General features: G+C 44.8%; 1 protein-coding gene across 2 annotated transcripts in view; it reads right to left on the minus strand.

The window, feature by feature from the left end:
- Positions 1 to 20297, minus strand: part of SRSF11 (serine and arginine rich splicing factor 11) — a 43304-nt gene extending 23007 nt beyond the window's left edge. For both annotated transcript variants that reach the window (XM_048860097.2, XM_048860096.2), the window contains exon 1: positions 19944 to 20297. In XM_048860097.2, the coding sequence (XP_048716054.1) occupies positions 19944 to 20071 (128 nt within the window). In that variant the 5' untranslated portion in view covers positions 20072 to 20297. The remainder of the gene's footprint in view (positions 1 to 19943) is intronic.
- Positions 20298 to 21256: the final 959 nt, after the last annotated feature.

The raw sequence follows: 21256 nt of genomic DNA on the forward strand, positions 1-21256 counted from the left end.
GAGTGGAGTTTTCATTTACGCAGAGGAATAAACTATCCAGCCAGTGAGGGAGTCTGAGGCAGCAGCCACACTTGCATGGTAGATGAGGCAAGACCCCTATCGATGTTGGGGACAACTCCCCACAAATTAAAAATATCTTGCAGTTCTGAGCAGTAGAAACACTGTGGCTGAAAAATAATCTATCAAATGAAGATTGTCTTCATTCAGATACCTACAAACATGGAGCATATTTTACCTGTTCACAATAGATTACTGGCTTCTAATTAGTATCCTGGTGCAATTCAAGGTGTTTGAATTAATCTATAAAGGGTTCATAATTTGGATTTTATGTTTTCAAAACAGGGTGGCTAAAAATAAATGTTAATTTTCTTTAAAACTTCGATTCCTTTATTTAAAAAAATAAATACAATAAACCTATTTAAAAGTACGATAACTTATGTCAAAGCCTTCATTTACTATAATCTAAAAATCATTTAAATTAAATTAAAAAAAAAAAGCAGCATCTTTGAAAGTCAAATCACTACACTGGTAGAAGTCACTGGCTAAGCACTAGAAACCAGAATTTGTTGAAGTGCTAAATCCAGCTTCTAACAGCAGTAACCTCTTCTGCAGGTGCAAAGAGACTATTTTCTCATTTCAGTTCATTCAACTAGTTCAGTTCAATAACTAGTTCATTTAAAGCTAAGAAACTGATTGTGAGTTGAAAAAGCAAAGCAGGACAGCTTGTTTCCCCCTTCCATCTATGAATAAAAACTAAAAGTAAGAGAGAATGACACTTCTTAGTTCTACAATCTTGAAGGCCATGGTGACCAGAATGAAATCAATAACTAGAGACAACAACACTTCCTTTGTTTAATAAATCAGTTTGTTTTAAATGCAAAACATGTTGAGATAAACTCTGTTGTTATGTATCCAGCACACTTAAGCTAGTTTTATTTAACTAATAAAAAAATTTAGAATGCGTTTGTGCATTTTTCCAAATAGAACTCGACAAATCAAAGGTAAAATGTCAATCTAGTAAATAAGTAATGCATCATTCACCATTTTCTAACATAATAAAATAAAAGTTAAGAATCTGAATACATATGTTAAGGTATACAACTACTTAAATGAATGTGTATACAGTTATGCTCCTGGTTAGCAAAGAGAAGCACCAAATTTAGTATAAAGGCTAAATTTAGTTGCAAGTCAACATGTAATGGTTACTAGCCAGTGAGAATCAACTTCTCTTTTGGAAAATAAGTGCAAATACAAAACAAGATTAAAACAGATTTAAATAAAGGTTTCCTGCTTCATGATGCAAACAGATTAAAAGCAGTGATTTAAAGCAATCTACACTGATCAGAAAGTACTACTTCTTATCTTACTTCATATTTGTCTGACCAACTGAAATCTTGAATGCAAGATCCCAATCTAACAAAGCAAAGTCTAACCTTCAAGACCTGAGACTCTGCTACATCAGGCTTCATATCCTTATGTACATGAAAGGACCAGAACAGCAACCAAAAAGACTGAACAGTACTTAGACTTTCATATTTTAACAGTATTAACATCTTAGCTTAATATTTCTCTTAGATCTTGGTTTGCCTATGTAGCTTGGCCTTAAGTACCTGAGCCTTGACAGAATCTAACAAGCAATAATACCATCACAATTAAGTAGGTTTTAAGACAAAGCCATTCCAGGGTTGCTTTTGACCGCATTCCTCTTTTGAGCAGGTCATCTTAGCGGTTCTGCAATGTCATTTCTTCAGTAGTGTCTGCTATTCTCACTCTAATTTTGCCAAGAAGTGGTTCTGGCACTTTCTTCAGCAGCATTTACCTTTCCGGTGCACTGACTTTTGATCAGGAACTTACTAAGCTGAAAAATCATAAGAACTGTACATACTACTATTCCAAATGTAAATTCTGTAATTCTCAATACCACTGAATCCTTAGTCAAACCCAAAGACTTAGATAAGTTACAAAACTGATGCTGCTTAGTTTAAATAGAATTGGTAGAACTGTATAAAGAAAGCAAATAATTCCTGCTGCAAGAAAATGCAGAACACCATGTCATAAAGACTTAAACATGTTACATTTTAAACAAATCTCCATCATTTTTTTAACCCGTTTCCGAAAAAGATTCTTCAATGGAGACAGAATCTGTTTACACAAATATATGTCCTCTCATCAACCTACCCATTTTACCTGATTCATGTCAATAGTTTGATTCCATATATGACATCACACAGGCAATACAAACACTAAAGCTTTGATACCCCGCAATGACTGGCTAGCACATGGTAATTTAATGAAATTTTAGTAAATTATTAGATTGGTAGCAGCCAACGGTTAATTTCAAATCCATGTTCAGTCACACCGATTTCTGCAACTCATCTAATGAAGCTAAAATTTTCTCAACTTGGTCACTGCCTCAAGGCACTTTTTTTTTTTTTTTTAAAAACATTTGGGTAAACAGTAATGCCTAAAATTAGAGTGAAAAGTACATATTTTTCCTCTAAAACTTTAAAATGGATCTACACTCAACAGTGCAGAAAACTGAAGTTTGCTACAGAAGTTCATCCTCAATAAGTGCTTTTTATTGGTCAAGTGAATATAGATTTATTTCAATGTGATATGAGCCTTTTGACATTGAATGGTGTTTTTCACTAAAGTTATAATTGTTCCACTAGGAAAATATTTTGCATATGCCATGTAGCTATTCTAACTGCAAACTCAATTTTAGTTCCCTATCCCTCTTGCCCATCACTATAGTATCTAAATACACTTAACTGCTGAAAGAGAAAAACCAGCAGCACACAATTCAGAAGCAGGACCCTTTGCGGCAAATTGCCTCAAAAAGATTAAACAGTGTGGCTATTCAGCATATTCCATTAAGGACTGATTGGATAAAAATGGCTTATTGCACCCTTAAGGTAGTAAGTGTAGTTATGACAGGATCAGATTTCAGAGGTGAGCACCTGACACACAATGCTTTGTCCCCAATTCTTTCCACGCTTCATCATGAGGTATCTAGCTTAAGTATTCCCCTCCAAGTAGTTTGTCTAAGATGCCGAGAACATAGGCCATTTATTTTGCCCAAAAGTGAATTAGCAGATTGTGAAGAGTATGAAACACTAAGCCCTGGTCTACACTAGGATTTTAGGTCGAATTTAGCAGCATTAAATTGATGTAAACCTGCACCCGTCCACACGATGAAGCCCTTTATTTCGACTTAAAGGGCTCTTAAAATCGATTTCCTTATTCCACCCCGACAAGTGGTTTAGCGCTTAAATCGGCCTTGCCGGCTCGAATTTGGGGTACTGTGGACACAATTCGATGGTATTGGCCTCCGGGAGCTATCCCAGAGTGCTCCATTGTGACCGCTCTGGACAGCACTCTCAACTCAGATGCACTGGCCAGGTAGACAGGAAAAGAACCGCGAACTTTTGAATCTCATTTCCTGTTTGGCCAGCGTGGCAAGCTGCAGGTGACCATGATGGAGTCCCAGAATCGCAAAAGAGCTCCAGCATGGACCAAACGGGAGGTATGGGATCTGATCGCTGTTTGGGGAGAGGAATCCGTGCTATCAGAACTCCGTTCGTTTTCGAAATGCCAAAACCTTTGTCAAAATCTCCCAGGGCATGAAGGACAGAGGCCATAACAGGGACCCGAAGCAGTGCCGCGTGAAACTGAAGGAGCTGAGGCAAGCCTACCAGAAAACCAGAGAGGCGAACGGCCGCTCCGGGTCAGAGCCCCAAACATGCCGCTTCTATGATGAGCTGCATGCCATTTTAGGGGGTTCAGTCACCACTATCCCAGCCGTGTTGTTTGACTCCTTCAATGGAGATGGAGGCAATACGGAAGCAGGTTTTGGGGACGAAGAAGATGAGGAGGAGGAGGTTGTAGATAGCTCACAGCAAGCAAGCAGAGAATGCTGGCATTCAAACAACATCCGTTCTTTATCTCTCTGTGTTATCCTCAGGAAAGTGAGATATAATTCATGGTCACCTGGTTGAAATAGAGTGCTTTTCTTCAGGGGACACTCAGAGGAGCCCATTCCTGCTGGGCTGTTTGCCTGTGGCTAAACAGAAATGTTCCCCGCTGTTAGCCACAGGGAGGGGGGAAGGTTGAGGGGGTAGCCACACGGTGGGGGGAGGCAAAATGCGACCTTGTAACGAAAGCACATTGCTATGTATGTAATGTTAACAGCAAGGTTTACCATGAAAGAGTGTAGCCACTGTTTTATAAAATGTGTCTTTTTAAATACCGCTGTCCCTTTTTTTTCCTCCACCAGCTGCACATGTTTCAATGATCACAGGATCTTCTCCTTCCCCGAGGCTAGTGAAGCTTAGAAAGAAAAACAAAAAACAAAAAACGCACTCGCGATGAAATGTTCTCCGAGCTCATGCTGTCCTCCCACACTGACAGAGCACAGACGAATGCATGGAGGCAAATAATGTCAGAGTGCAGAAAAGCACAAAATGACCGGGAGGAGAGGTGGAGGGCTGAAGAGAGTAAGTGACGGGCTGAAGAGAGGGCTGAAGCTCAAATGTGGCGGCAGCGTGATGAGAGGAGGCAGGATTCAATGCTGAGGCTGCTGGAGGACCAAACCAGTATGCTCCAGTGCATGATTGAGCTGCAGCAAAGGCAGCTGGAGCACAGACTGCCACTACAGCCCCTGTGTAACCAACCGCCCTCCTCCCCAAGTTCCATAGCCTCCACACCCAAACGCCCAAGAACGCGGTGGGGGGGCCTCCGGCCAACCAGCCACTCCACCACAGAGGATTGCCCCCCAAAAAAGAAGGCTGTCATTCAATAAATTTTACAGTTGTAAACTTTTAAAGTGCTGTGTGGCATTTTCCTTCCCTCCTCCACCACCCCTCCTGGGCTACCTTGGTAGTCATCCCCCTATTTGTGTGATGAATGAATAAAGAATGCATGAATGTGAAGCAACAATGACTTTATTGCCCCTGCAAGCGGTGATTGAAGGGAGGAGGGGCGGGTGGTTAGCTTACAGGGAAGTAGAGTGAACCAAGGGGCAGGGGGGTTCATCAAGGAGAAACAAACAGAACGTTCACACCGTAGCCTGGCCAGTCATGAAACTGGTTTTCAAAGCTTCTCTGATGCGTACCGCGCCCTCCTGTGCTCTTCTAACCGCCCTGGTATCTGGCTGCGCGTAACCAGCAGCCAGGCGATTTGCCTCAACCTCCCACCCCGCCATAAACGTCTCCCCCTTACTCTCACAGATATTGTGGAGCACACAGCAAGCAGTAATAACAGTGGGAATATTGGTTTCGCTGAGGTCTAAGCGAGTCAGTAAACTGCGCCAGCGCGCCTTTAAACGTCCAAATGCACATTCTACCACCATTCTGCACTTGCTCAGCCTGTAGTTGAACAGCTCCTGACTACTGTCCAGGCTGCCTGTGTACGGCTTCATGAGCCATGGCATTAAGGGGTAGGCTGGGTCCCCAAGGATACATATAGGCATTTCAACATCCCCAACAGTTATTTTCTGGTCTGGGAATAAAGTCCCTTCCTGCAGCTTTTGAAACAGACCAGAGTTCCTGAAGATGCGAGCATCATGCACCTTTCCCGGCCATCCCACGTTGATGTTGGTGAAACGTCCCTTGGGATCCACCAGAGCTTGCAGCACTATCGAAAAGTACCCCTTGCGGTTTATGTACTCGGCGGCTTGGTGCTCCGGTGCCAAGATAGGGATATGGGTTCCGTCTATAGCCCCACCACAGTTAGGGAATCCCATTGCAGCAAAGCCATCCACTATGACCTGCACATTTCCCAGGGTCACTACCCTTGATAGCAGCAGATCTTTGATTGCGTGGGCTACTTGCATCACAGCAGCCCCCACAGTAGATTTGCCCACTCCAAATTGATTCCCAACTGACCGGTAGCTGTCTGGCGTTGCAAGCTTCCACAGGGCTATCGCCACTCGCTTCTCAACTGTGAGGGCTGCTCTCATCTTGGTATTCATGCGCTTCAGGGCAGGGGAAAGCAAGTCACAAAGTTCCATGAAAGTGCCCCTACGCATGCGAAAGTTTCGCAGCCACTGGGAATCGTCCCAGACCTGCAACACTATGCGGTCCCACCAGTCTGTGCTTGTTTCCCGAGCCCAGAATCGGCGTTCCACAGCATGAACCTGCCCCATTAGCACCATGATGCATGCATTGTCAGGGCCCATGCTTTCAGAGAAATCTGTGTCCATGTCCTGATCACTCACGGGACCGCGCTGACGTCGCCTCCTCGCCCGGTATCGCGTTGCCATGTTCTGGTGCTGCATATACTGCTGAATAATGCGTGTGGTGGTTAATGTGCTCCTAATTGCCAAAGTGAGCTGAGCGGGCTCCATGCTTGCCGTGGTATGGCGTCCGCACAGAAAAAAGGCGCGGAACGATTGTCTGCCGTTGCTCTGACGGAGGGAGGGGCGACTGACGACACGGCTTACAGGGTTGGCTTCAGGGAGCTAAAATCAACAAAGGGGGTGCCTGTACATCAAGGAGTATTTCAGGCAGGACTGCACGGAGGGTTCCAATAAGAAATGGTGCACCTAAGTTATCGTTATTGGAACAAGGAGGTTAGCCTGGCCTCTGATTGATACATGGCTAGATTTACCTCGCTGCACCTTCTCTGTGAGTGACTGCAGTGTGACCTAGAGGAATGAGTCCCCTAGACAGGGGAGGAGGCAAATGATGACGGCTACCAGTCGTACTGTACTGTCTGCTGCCACAAGGCAAGGGGTTGCTGCTACTGTGTAGCAATGCCGTACCGCGTCTGCCAGCACCCAGGAGACATAGGGTGACGGTTACCTGAGCGGGCTCCATGCTTGCCGTGGTATGGCGTCTGCACAGGTAACTCAGGAAAAAAGGCGCGAAATGATTGTCTGCCCTTGCTTTCACGGAGGGAGGGAGGGAACGGGGGCCTGACGATATGTACCCAGAACCACCCGCGACAATGTTTTAGCCCCATCAGGCATTGGGATCTCAACCCAGAATTCCAATGGGCAGCGGAGACTGCGGGAACTGTGGGATAGCTACCCACAGTGCAACGCTCCGGAAGTCGACTTTAGCCTCGGTACTGTGGAAGCGCTCCGCCGAGTTAATGCACTTAAAGCACTTAGAGCATTTTCTGTGGGGACACATACATTCGAATATATAAAACCGATTTCTAAAAAAACGACTTCTATAAATTCGACCTTATTCCGTAGTGTAGACATACCCTAAGATTCTTGCTAGTTTACCCCACCTGAAAGGGGTGGTATGTGTTGGCCCTCAAGTGACTGAGATATGACAAGATCTGCATCTGAGCCTGGTTTACACGATGAGTTTAGGTCAAATTTAGCAGCGTTAGGTTGATTTAACCCTTCACCCGTCCACATGACCAAGCCTGTTTTGTTGACTTAAAGGGCTCCTAAAATCGATTTCTGTACTCCTCCTCGGCAAGGGGAGTAGTGCTAAAATCGACCTCCCTGGGTCGAATACGGGGTAGCATGGACGCAATTCGACAGTATTGGCCTCCGGGAGCTATCCCAGAGTGCTCCATTGTGACTGCTCTGGACAGCACTCTCAAGTCAGTTGCACTGGCCAGGTAGACAGGAAAAGCCCCGGGGAACTTTTGAATTTCATTTCCTGTTTGGCCAGTATGGCGAGCTGATCAGCACAGGTGACCATGGAGTCCCAGAATCGCAAAAGAGCTCCAGCATGGACCGAACAGGAGGTACTGGATCTGATCGCTGTATGGGGAGAAGAATCCATGCAGGCAGAACTTCGTTCCAAAAGACAAAACGCCAATATATTTGCCAAAATCTCCAAGGGCATGATGGATAGAAGCTACAACAGGGACACACAGCAATGCTGCATGAAAGTTAAGGAGCTGAGGCAAGCCTACCAAAAAACAAAGGATGCGAACGGTTGCTCCAGGTCAGAACCCCTTACATGCCGCTTCTATGATGAGCTGCATGCAATTCTAGGGGGAACCCCTACCACTTCCCCACCACTGTTCGTGGACACCTGCAAGGGGGGAGTCTCATGCAACAGGGATGAGGATTTTGTGGATGAGGAAGATGAGGAGGAAAAGGTTGAGGATAGCGCACAGCAGGCAAGCGGAGAATCCCTTGTCTCCAGCAGCCAGGAACTGTTCATCACCCTGGAGCCAATACCCTCCCAAGGTGGGCTCCCGGACCATGAAGCCAGAGAAGGCACCTCAGGTGAGTGTACCTTTGTAAACATAATACAGGGTTTAAAAGCAAGTGATGTTTAATGATTAATTTGCCCTGAAGACTTGGGATGCATTCACAGCCAGTATAGCTACTGGAAAAGTCTGTTAAGTCTGGGATGGAGCAGAAATCATCCAGGGATATCTCCATGAAGCTCTCCTGGAGGTACTGTCTGTGTTAGCGTCAGGAGAGTGATATCATTCATGGTCACCTGATTGAAATATGGGAAATTTGTTTAAGGGGACATTCAGAGGTGCCCGTTCCTGCTGGACTGTTTGCCTTTGGCTGAAATCATCTCCGTTGTTAGCCACGCGGTGGGGGGGAGGCCAGTTCATGCTGAGCTGTTCATGTTTGGCTGACAGCGATCTTCCCTGATACTAGCCGCGCAGTGTGTGTGTGTGTGGGGGGGGGAGGTGAAGCGATCATCCCAGAGAATTGGGGTGGGGGTTGGGTTGTGCTCCACATTCACCCTAAAACCACAGCCCCTCCTTATAAATGGCCAACCCAACAGGCTTTGCTTGGTATGGGAAAGGAGGACGCTGCTGTTTGAAACCATTCCCACATGTTATGAAGGTTGAAGAAGCCGAAACCCTTTGCCTTACCATGGCTGCCTGCAAGCCGAAAGTGTGTGATGTCTCACACCAAACCGGCAGGCACTCAATATAAGAGGCAAAATGCAACCTTGTACCAAAAGCATGTGCTATGTAATGTGAATCACTTGATTCAGTGTGAAATAGTCTTTCCTTTGTTCTCTAAAATGTATCTTTTTCAATACTACTCTCCCTTTTTATCTCCCGCAGCTGAAAATGTTTCTATGCTCCCCCTATCATCTCTGTCCCAGAGGCTAGCGCAGATTAGAAGGCGAAAAAAACACACTCACGATGACATGTTCTCAGAGCTCATGCAGTCCTCCCGCATTGAAAGAGCTCAGCAGAATGCGTGGAGGCAAACAACGGCAGAGTCCAGGAAAGCGTTAAATGAACGCGTTGAGAGGAGGGAGGAGCGCGATGAAAGGAGGCAGGATGTAATGCTTAGTCTAATAGGGGAGCAAACTGACATGCTCAGGCATCTGGTGGAGCCGCAGGAAAAGCTGCAGCCCCTGTATAACCACCTGACCTCCTCCCCAAGTTCCATATCCTCCTCACCAAAGATGCCCAAGAATGCAAGCTGGTGCGGGGGGAGGGGAAGGCTACGGGCACCCAGCCACTCCACCCTAGAGGATTGCCCAAGCAACAGAAGGCTGGCATCCAATAAGTTTTGAACTGTAGTGTGGCCTTGTCCTTCCTGCCTCCCCTCAGCCACCATCCCACCCAGTGCTTCCCTCCTCACCTACCCCTCCCAGGCTACCTTGCGAGTTTTTCCCCTATTTGTGTGATGAATTAATAAAGAATGCATGATTTTGAAACAATAATGACATTGAAAGTGGTGAAAGTGAAGTGAACAATGATGACTCTGAAAGTGGTGATTGAAGGGGGGAGATCAGTTGGCTTACAGTGAAGTAGAGTCAACCACGGGGGCGGGCTTTCATCAAGGAGAAACAAACAGAACTGTCACACCATAGCCTGGCCAGTCATGAAACTGGTTTTCAAAGCTTCTCTGATGTGCAGGGTGTCCAGCTGTGCTCTTCTAATCGCCCCGATGTCTGAATGTGTGTAAACGTCCGCCGGCAGATTTGCCTCAATCTCCCACCCAGCCGTAAACTTCTCCCCCTTACTCTCAGATATTTTGGAGCACACAGCAAGCACCAATAACAATGGGAATATTGGTTTTGCTGAGGTCTACTCTAGTCAGTAAACTGCGCCAGCGAGCTTTTAAATGTCCAAAGCACATTTTACCGTCATTCTACACTTGCTCAGCCTATAGTTGAACAGCTCCTGACTACTGTCCAGGCTGCCTGTGTACGGCTTCATGAGCCATGACATTAAGGGGTAGGCTGGGTCCCCAAGGATAACTATAGGCATTTCAGTATCCCCAACAATTATTTTCTGGTCAGGGAAGTAAGTTCCTTCCTGCAGCTGTTCAAACAGACCAGAGTTCCTGAAGATGCGAGTGTCATGCCATCTTTCCCGGCCATCCCATGTTGACGTCCCTTGTGATCCACCAGTGCTTGCAGCACAATTGAAAAGTACCCCTTGCGGTTTACGTACTGGCTGCCAAGGTGGGCTTGATAGCAGCAGATCTTTGATTGCTTTGGCTACTTGGATCACAGCAGCCCCCACAGTAGATTTACCCACTCCAAATTGATTCCCGACAATTATTTTCTGGTCAGGGAAGTAAGTTCCTTCCTGCAGCTGTTCAAACAGACCAGAGTTCCTGAAGATGCGAGTGTCATGCCATCTTTCCCGGCCATCCCATGTTGACGTCCCTTGTGATCCACCAGTGCTTGCAGCACAATTGAAAAGTACCCCTTGCGGTTTACGTACTGGCTGCCAAGGTGGGCTTGATAGCAGCAGATCTTTGATTGCTTTGGCTACTTGGATCACAGCAGCCCCCACAGTAGATTTACCCACTCCAAATTGATTCCCGACTGACCGGTAGCTGTCTGGCATTGCAAGCTTCCAGAGGGCTATCGCCACTCACTTGTGAACTGTGAGGGCTACTCTCATCTTGGTATTCTTGTGCTTCACGGCAGGGGAAAGCAAGTCACAAAGTTCCATGAAAGTGCCCTTACGCATGAGAAAGTTTTGCAGCCACTGGGAATCATCCCAGACCTGCAACACTATGTGGTCCCACCAGTCTGTGCTTGTTTCCCGAGCCCAGAATCAGTGTTCCACGGCATGAACCTGCCCCATTACCACCAGGATGTCCAAATTGCCAGGGCCCGTGCTTTGAGAGAAGTCTGTGTCCATGTCCTCATCACTATCGTGATCGCGCTGTCGTCGCCTTCTCGCCTGCTTTTGCAGGTTCTGCACATGCTGCAGGATAATGCGTGAGGTGTTTGCAATGCTCACAACAGCAGCAGTGAGCTGAGCGGGCTCCATGCTTGCTGTGGTATGGCGTCTGCAGAAGAGCACAGTTGCAACGGAAGCGGTGGATGACAACAGATGTCACGAGAATAGATATTTATACAGAATGATGAGAGGACCTGTGAGGTAGAATCATGGCACCAGGAGAGCAGAGTTGCAGCGGAAGCAGTGGATGACGACGACGGTTAGCAGTCCTAGTACACTGTCTGCTGACGGCAGTATGGCAATTGCATGGAAAAAAGGAGCGAAACAATTATCTGCTGTTGCTTTCACAGAGGGAGGGGCGACTGACGACATGTATGCAAAACCACTCACGACAATGTTTTTGCCCCATCAGGCATTGGGAGCTCAACCCAGAATTCCAGTTGACAGTGGAGACTGCGGGAATGGTGCGATAGCTACCCAGAGTGCAACACTCCAAAAACTGACGCTAGTCACGGTAGTGAGGATTGCACGCCGCCAACTTAATGCGCTTAGTGTGGACATACGCAATCGACTGTATAAAATCGATTTCTAAAAATTGACTTCTATAATATCGACCTAATTTCGTAGTGTAGACATACCCTGAGAGGAGTATTCACTAGGCTAGAAATGACAGGTGTTATGCCTGGCAACTGACACCATAAGCCCTGGTCTACACTAGGACTTTAGGTCGAATTTAGCAGCGTTAAATCGATTTAAACCTGCACCCGTCCACACAATGAAGCCCTTTATTTCGACTTAAAGGGCTCTTAAAATCGATTTCCTTACTCCACCCCTGACAAGTGGATTAGCGTTTAAATCAACGTTGCCGGCTCGAATTTGGGGTACTGTGGACACAATTCGATGGTATTGGCCTCCGGGAGCTATCCCAGAGTGCTCCATTATGACCGCTCTGGACAGCACTCTCAACTCAGATGCACTGGCCAGGTAGACAGGAAAAGAACCGCGAATTTTTGAATCTCATTTCCTGTTTGGCCAGCGTGGCAAGCTGCAGGTGACCATGCAGAGCTCATCAGCAGAGGTGACCATGATGGAGTCCCAGAATCGCAAAAGAGCTCCAGCATGGACCGAACGGGAGGTACGGGATCTGATCGCTGTTTGGGGAGAGGAATCCGTGCTATCAGAACTCCGTTCCAGTTTTCGAAATGCCAAAACCTTTGTGAAAATCTCCCAGGGCATGAAGGACAGAGGCCATAACAGGGACCCGAAGCAGTGCCGCGTGAAACTGAAGGAGCTGAGGCAAGCCTACCAGAAAACCAGAGAGGCGAACAGCCGCTCTGGGTCAGAGCCCCAAACATGCCGCTTCTATGATGAGCTGCATGCCATTTTAGGGGGTTCAGCCACCACTACCCCAGCCGTGTTGTTTGACTCCTACAATGGAGATGGAGGCAATACGGAAGTAGGTTTTGGGGATGAAGAAGATGATGATGAGGAGGTTGTAGATAGCTCACAGCAAGCAAGCGGAGAAACCGGTTTTCCCGACAGCCAGGAACTGTTTCTCACCCTAGACCTGGAGCCAGTACCCCCCGAACCCACCCAAGGCTGCCTCCTGGACTCAGCAGGCGGAGAAGGGACCTCTGGTGAGTGTACCTTTTAAAATGCTATACATGGTTTAAAAGCAAGCATGTGAAAGGATTACTTTGCCCTGGCATTTGCGGTTCTGCCTTTGCAAAAGGTTTCTGGGGAGGGCAGCCTTATTTCATCCTTCATGGTAGGACACTTTACCACTCCAGGCCAGTAACACGTACTCGGGAATCACTGTAGAACAAAGCATTGCAGTGTATGTTTGCTGGCATTCGACCAAAATCCGTTCACGCGGTGGGAGGAGGCAAAATGCGACCTTGTAACGAAAGCACATGTGCTATGTATGTAATGTTAACAGCAAGGTTTACCCTGAAAGAGTGTAGCGACTGTTTTATAAAATGTGTCTTTTTAAATACCGCTGTCCCTTTTTTTTTCTCCACCAGCTGCATGTGTTTCAATGATCACAGGATCTTCTCCTTCCCAGAGGCTAGTGAAGCTTAGAAAGAAAAAAAAACGCACTCGCGATGAAATGTTCTCCGAGCTCATGCTGTCCTCCCACACTGACAGAGCACAGACGAATGTGTGGAGGCAAATAATGTCAGAGTGCAGGAAAGCACAAAATGACCGGGAGGAGAGGTGGAGGGCTGAAGAGAGTAAGTGGCGGGCTGAAGACAGGGCTGAAGCTCAAAGGTGGCGGCAGCGTGATGAGAGGAGGCAGGATTCAATGCTGAGGCTGATGCAGGACCAAACCAGTATGCTCCAGTGTATGGTTGAGCTGCAGCAAAGGCAGCTGCCATTTTCTGTGGGGACACACACACTCGAATTTATAAAACCGATTTCTAAAAAACCGACTTCTATAAATTCGACCTTATTCCGTAGTGTAGACATACCCTAAGAGTGTTTAGGAAAACCAGTTTTTTAAAGTACTTCTCTTTGCTAACCAATGCCATTTTTCTTATTAGGGCTGAATATAAGCCAGCTACGTTTTCAACCAGGTCCCTGTTCTTCCAAGTACCAGGAGAGTAGGGTAATAGCTCTATTAGGTTCCAGGGAAAAGGAGACAGTTCAACATCAGCATATTCACAATACTGTAATGCTTTTTACCACTGTATGATTCCTTTAATAGTTTACAGTAAATACAAATGCCAAAAAGTCTATCATGCTCAAGAATATCCTACCACAACCATCAAAGGCAGAGGATTCAGGATCAGCCCAAGCTTTTCATTCCAAAATGATGTACAGTCAGAAATACTCTCTACAATACATTGCTTTAGTATTCCCTATACAGTATATTAAATCTGAGAGGGGGTAGGTAGAGTGGGAATATTTTCTCGCAATAGAATCCTGGTTTTTCAACTATTTCTGCAGCTATAACATTGCTATGCGCAATGGGTCCTTGACTATAAGTCTAGTTTTAAAATCCCTGAATTGAAAACCAAAAAGCGTACTTTCACAGATACTTACTAACTGCAGGCAATCTCACTAGGTCATAAATTGAATTGCTGTTGCAGTTTGATCTTCTTACTACTGTATTTGACTAGTCTTCTCAAAGTTTTGTTTTGGTGTTATGACTTTTATTTGACTTCTAAATACAAATATAAATAAGATTACTAGAAAACTTCATAGTCAAATTTTATTAACCAAAGATATGTATTTGGTATAATTTAATACGGTTTATACTGACTAGGAGACCCCCACTCTGAATTACTAATACCACAAAATGTACTTTGTCTATTTGACAAGCATAATATAGAATGAAACTGACGATTCATAGCACATCTTACAAAAATAACTGAATCGGTAATTTCGGTTTTAGCCCACGAAAGCTTGTGCCCAAATAAATGTGTTAGTCTCTAAGGTGCCACAAGGACTCCTTGTCATTTTTGCTGATACAGACTAACACGGCTACCACTCTGAAACCTGAATCAGTAATGAAACCTTACTACAGAACTCTTAAGTTTTGGGTGAGAAATAAGGAGAAACCACCATTTGTATCTGTGAATTAAATTCTGAATTATACTAGTGTCAAGGTTCCTTCCCCACTCTGAACTCTACGGTACAGATGTGGGGACCTGCATGAAAACCCCTCAAGCTTACTTTACCAGCTTAGGTTAAAACTTCCCCAAGGTACAAACTATTTTACCCTTTGCCCTTGGACTTCCACTGCCACCACCAAACGTTTATCTGGGTTTATTGGGAAAACATTGTTTGGAAACGTCTTTCCCCCCAAAATCCTCCCAACCCTTGCACCCCACTTCCTGGGGAAGGTTTGATAAAAATCCTCACCAATTTGCATAGGTGACCACAGACCCAAATCCTTGGATCTTGGGACAATGAAAAAAGCATTCAGTTCTTGAAAAGAAAAGAAACAGTAAAAAGAATCACCTCTGTAAAATAAGGATGGTAAATACCTTACAGGGTAATTAGATTCAAAACATAGAGAATCCCTCTAGGCAAAACCTTAAGTTACAAAAAGACACACAGACAGGAATATTCATTCTATTCAGCACAACTTAATTTCTCAGCCATTTAAAGAAATCATAATCTAACGTATATCTAGTTAGATTACTTACTAAATTCTAAGACTCCACTCCTGTTCTGTCCCCCGCAAAAGTATCACCCAGACAGACCCTTTGTTTTTTCCTCCCCCCAGCTTTTGAAAGTATCTTGTCTCCTCACTGGTCATTTTGGTCAGGTGCAGCGAGGTTATCCTAGCTTCTTAACCCTTTACAGGTGAGAGGATTTTTCCTCTGGCCAGGAGGGATTTTAAAGGGGTTTACCGTTCCCTTTATATTTATGACAACTACTGAACATTTTTGAAACAGCAATCAATTGGGTAAGCAAAATACCAATCCTTTTACCCTTAAGCATAAATTACTGTGTTTGCTCATACCATTTATAAGCACATTTGTCACAAAGCTGGAAGTGAACCTATTATAGACACAGATCCTGATTAGTGTGACAAGAAGAAATTAACAGAAATACATTATGAGAGTACTCCTCATGAGGGTGCAGTTTTAAGAAGTTAGACATCAAATGCATCAACTCACATTAAACACTATTATCTTCTAACCCAATGTTTCTCAACGACTGGTCCATGGACCGGTGCCAGTCCCTGAGATTTCCTTTACACAGTTTAGGAAGGCAGCAAGCTGGTGCCTGATATCAAAGATTAAGAAACACTGTTCTAACTGATCTACACAAAATAAATCTGGGTTCGGAACCCAATTTCTGAAGAATAGGAAGGTCACAAAAGCCACCAGCACAACAAACCTGCATTCTTGATGACATCTCAGAAGAAGCTATACTGCATAAAGATCACTCTAGAATAAAGCTGAGGCACAGTGATAACAGGGTACATAAGTCTGTAATGGGCCCGTGACATACAAGGTTCTGTGAGAAAGGTACATATTGTAACCACTAAATACACTCAATCGCTAAAATAGCCCAGTAGCTCCTTTGCCCTGCCTTCTACTTCTTGAAGATAAAATCTTTAATGGACAGATTACCTCCCTGTATAAAAATAGTTAATGAATCAAAACTGGGATAGATTCAATATATATTGTTATAGTTCCACGCAACAGGAGCTTTAAAAAAACAAATTTTTTTTTTAAACCAGTTTGTCCATTTTTGGGGGCAGGGAAGGAGACGGAATAGAAAGAATGGTAAAAAACCTGAGATCCAGATTTGCCACCCAGGAATTAACTTTCTGCGCACTCTACAACAATGAAAGTAAGAAAAATGTAAACTTTCCTCAATAGAAATGGTGGACTAAGCCTTAAACTCTAGAGGAAACTCTGTATTCTGTTGTGCCCTCAAAATAATCTTCACTGCAGTCTTCCTAGGCAAGGCTATTAGCACCACCTATTATTAAGATTACCCCAAACTTTCCATTAAAAAGCCTGTTTTCAGATGCTTATAGCTTTGCCAAACTTTAATTAGGATGACATTTTTTAATGCCAGGTGTCTTCCTGTGGCTGAACTATTGTTGGAAAACTTCTGTCAAAATGGTTCAGACATTTCTGAGAATTGGGTTAGGGAAGAATACCTAGGAAACTACACACAAAGTTAAAGAATGCCAAGGTGACAACCTTAATTCATGGACTAAGAAGTCGGGAAACGTTAGTATTAAGGTTACTTGTGCAATCTTAATTTAGTTTTCTTGTGCATTATGATACAATTTTAATTACATGATCACATAGTATTTTTTCCACAGAAGCCCTGCCTCATTCAGTGCATAGTGTGGATCTGCTCTGGGGATTAATCAGGGTTGGAGAGAGAATGAAAGGGTTACCAGTAGGACCACTTAACCATGAGATCATAGTTTCTATTTCTGCAACCCCATGCCTCAATCACTACACACCTTCCAACTTCTGCAACAATTAAAGATGGAGTCCTACAGACAAGAGTCTCCTTTCATTACAGAATTATGATTCACTCCCAGAGCATATCTTAACTTGAGTGCTTACTTTGCAGTCTTAATAAATATTCTTTCAAAGTCTATTTGTGTGTAATATGTAACTTAAACAGTACATGCCAGAAATGGATTTTAACTATGAAATCAATCTTAAAATGGACAAAATACTGTTGAAATAGACTGTCAAGATAAACACATTACACAGTTCTCCTAATGTAGTAAAGTACAAATATTTGCTTTGGCAATCTTTTCTTCAATAAGAATGCAATGTGTCCCCTAGCGATAGTGCTCTGTCCAGGGCAGATTTTTATCTACCTCTGACAAAGACATGAACATTCTGTCTCTTACACTTTGCCAAAACTTGTAGTTTGTTGTGACAATAATGTACTCTTGAACTGAATGCAGCTGTCTGCATGAATGAGTGGGGACCAATTAAGAACACGTAGGGCCATATACAAAAACAAGGGAGCAGATGAGCTCACCAGCAGGAAAAGATGGAGCTTCAGAAGTTACTTCTAGAAGAAACTACTATCAGGAGCCCTCTGCACAGAAGTAGTAGAAGCACTAGACTAGTATTTGGGAGACCTAAGTTCAATATTCAATACCCAGTTCAACCAGACTCCCTTGAGAAAGTCATTCAAGAACCTATGCCTTAGGTTCTCATCTTTAGAGTGATGGTAACATCCACCTCATACAGGTCTTGAAAATATAAAATGAATTAATGATTGTGACAGGTAGCCATATTAGTCTGTATCAGCAAAAACAACGAGGAGTCCTTGTGGCACTTTAGAGACCAGCGTTTATTTGGGCATAAGCTTTTGTGGGCCAAAACCCAGAAAAAAAAACCCAGAAGTGGGTTTTAGCCCACAAAAGCTTATGCCCAAATAAATTTGTTAGTCTCTAAGGTGCCACAAAGACTCCTCCTTGTTCTTTTTAATGATTGTGAGATGTTCAAATACAGTGAACAGGACCATATAACAACCTAAACAGATTTCTCTTGCTAAAGACTGCTAACTCCTTGTTACTTTTCTGGCACTTAAATATGATTTTCCCACATGTACAAATTTAAACATTCATATTTGACATTATTCAAATAATAAAAACCTGTCACCAACTTTAATGCAATTGTATTAATTCAATTAGTTTTCCTCTACACTACAAATTCCAACAGAAAATTGCATTAACATGGGGTTCAGATTGCAAAATGTCCATTTGAAAATAACACAAACACCAAGACCACAGAAAATCCTGTGCTGGAATATATGTACATATCCATCTAGGAGCACTGGAGGATTTTCTTTTTCTTTTCTTTTTTTTGTGCAGGGGGGAACCGGTGACAGGATGAAAGAAGCTTTGTGGTGATTTCCCCCCCACCTCCAATAGCAACTATTTGAAACTAGGTGAAAAAATTGATATGTTAGAAACCACCTGAGGGGAGACTAAAACAGGCAGTCAAAATAAAGGCAGTTTGTCACGATTGAAAAAAAACTATCATATGGACATTACATATTATAATTACACACCCAAAATTCCACGTGGTGGTGACATCCATGATCTATGTGACAAAATGCATTTATTTTGACCTCATTTATTATATTAACCTATTTTTTTGAGTAACAAAGGCAACCATGCTTCACAAACAAAACTAGTACAAACAGAAGCTTGCAGTTTTCAGTCCTTTAAAAATAGCTTTTCATCCAATGTATCACAATAAGCGCACACACACACACACACACACAATCACCTGTAATAGTTTAAAGATTTTCCTCGCATGGATTTGGGATTCCCATTTGTGAGTTGGGCAGATTGTGTGTTAACGAGAACATGCATGTATTTCAAGAATTGTTTTAAATTTTTTTCTAAAAAAAAAAAGTTGTCATGCGTTATATTTTCATATAGCTGAGACCCTTTTACAAGTAATTGCAATCCACTAGAAGTAGACTGGAGGAGTGGGGAAGTTACTCCCAGCAACACAAAGCACTATTTACTGAAGTTCTTAATTTTTTTTTGATGTATGACCATCACTCAATCACTGGTTCAAAATTTACTACCTACCTTGCACCTTCTGTGTATTAAGGAGAGAAAATCCCAAATTTGTAAAGAAAAAAGCAAAAGCTTTTTTTTTTTTAATGACAGGTTTCAGAGTAACAGCCGTGTTAGTCTGTATTCGCAAAAAGAAAAAGGAGTACTTGTGGCACCTTAGAGACTAACCAATTTATTTGAGCATGAGCTTTCGTGAGCTCACGAAAGCTCATGTTCAAATAAATTGGTTAGTCTCTAAGGTGCCACAAGTACTCCTTTTTTTTTTAATGGCAGCTAACAGGTGTGCGGTGGTTCCGTATGTGAGGGACAATCCCACCACAGACGAGTTATCAGTTGGAGGCCCCTGGAACAGCCAGCATGCAAGATGACGTGCATTTAGCAGGGATAACTGCACACAGGCTCAGGCCCTTCTCTCACGCGTTGATACCACTCATGCTATTACTGAAACATAAACCCAGCCGTGAACTAATCTGGCGCGTTCCTAGGCGAGGAGAAGCCGCCTGCAGGAGCTGACACACGCAGCTCTCAAGCGGCCCCGGTACCTCGCTGCTAGCTATCCTTTACGGTGGCTCGTCTACACAAGCGACAGGCTGCGGCGGATGTTAAAGCTTCGGCGGGAAGCCAAATCCCGCCGCCCCACGGCCTAAAACTTCACGGCCCAGCGGGTCTCTCAGCAGTAGGCGGCGAGGCGCGGGGTGGGATGGGAAAGAGGCGGGACGTTGCCCTGGAATGGAGGAGGGGAAGGCTGAATGGCGCAGGGGAGGAAGAGGACTTGGGGGTAGGGGGGCGCTGGCGGACTCACTCGGGAGGGAAGAGGCGCAGCTCCTCGATCTTGCCCAGGAAACCGAAGAGTGTCCGCATCTGCTCGGAGCTGGCGCTAGGAGAGACATTGGTGACCTGAATCACGTCGGTGCCGCTGCTTGAAGCCATCGCGCTGCCACCCACTCCAGTGCTACAAACACATCAGGGAGAGGGAAGAGCGCGTTAGGAACCGGGTAGCTTTCCGCTATGTCCCCTGCCGCTTCCCGTCCGGGCACAAGCACGGGCCCCGCGCACAAAACAACCGTTGTCGGGCAATAACTGCCACCAGCTGCCTGTTCCACCAGCCTGCCCGGGCCGCAGACTAGTATCCCACAATCCTTTACTGCTCTTCTCTACGCAGGCGCGAGCTGCGTACTTCAGTGGTCCTGCGCAGACGCACAAGTCGCTTCTCCTACAGAACCCCGATGTGCGCATGTGTATTACCTGCACCTCTCCCAAGAACTTGCGGTTACTGCACATGCGTACTAGTCAACCACGTCTTGCCGCGCTTGGTGCTTCTGCGCCCGCGTCACCCTGGTGCCTTGACTGACCCGCGCGTGTGCAGTACAGGGAGCTATTCTGGAGGCTGGGCAGGCGAGACGGTGTCTGGGCGCGAGGGGGATTATCTCCGTTTCCCACTCCGGAATCGCTTCAACTGAATCCCCAGGGGGCGGAGAAAGTTCTGGCAGAGCAGAAGGCGTAGGGCCTAGTCTGAGGCCTGCCCGGGGCTATCGGCACAGAGCGCTCTTAGCTGAGGAGGCTGTAGCCTGGGTGGGCGCCCCCTCCCTATCCTTGAGGGTCCACGAGCCCTACAGCCGCAGGGCGCCTCCTCTGATCCTCCAGGACCAGCAGACCCTGCATTAGCAGGACAGTGCTGAGCGACCCCTTTCTCCAAATGACTCCAGTGGGAGTTGAGTGTGGTCAGCAGCTGGCAAAGTCTGCTCCTAATTATTTTACTGTTGTCAATTTAAAGTAGACTTCCTAGGGTAGATATTGAACTGCAAGCAAGATGTGCACCGACACGAGAAGTAGACTACAGTATTTCATCTCAAATTTAAAATACCTGAATAATATTAATGTCCTAGTCATTTTTCAGTTCTAGAGTAATTCTTTTCTAACTCTTATGCTGAAAATGAAACCAGTCTTCAGCCTGAGCTTGTTGTAACTGAAGTAAACTTGCTGTAACTGAAGTAAATTTAATGGCCAACCCCTCCACTCTGAGTCTTCTCTTTTCCAGACTAAACAAACCCAGTTTTTTCAATCTTCCCTCATAGGTCAAGTTTTCTGGACCTATAATCATTTTTGTTGCTCTTC

The sequence above is a fragment of the Caretta caretta genome, chromosome 8, assembly GCF_965140235.1.
Source record: "Caretta caretta isolate rCarCar2 chromosome 8, rCarCar1.hap1, whole genome shotgun sequence".
In the NCBI taxonomy this organism is placed as follows: Eukaryota; Metazoa; Chordata; order Testudines; family Cheloniidae; genus Caretta; species Caretta caretta.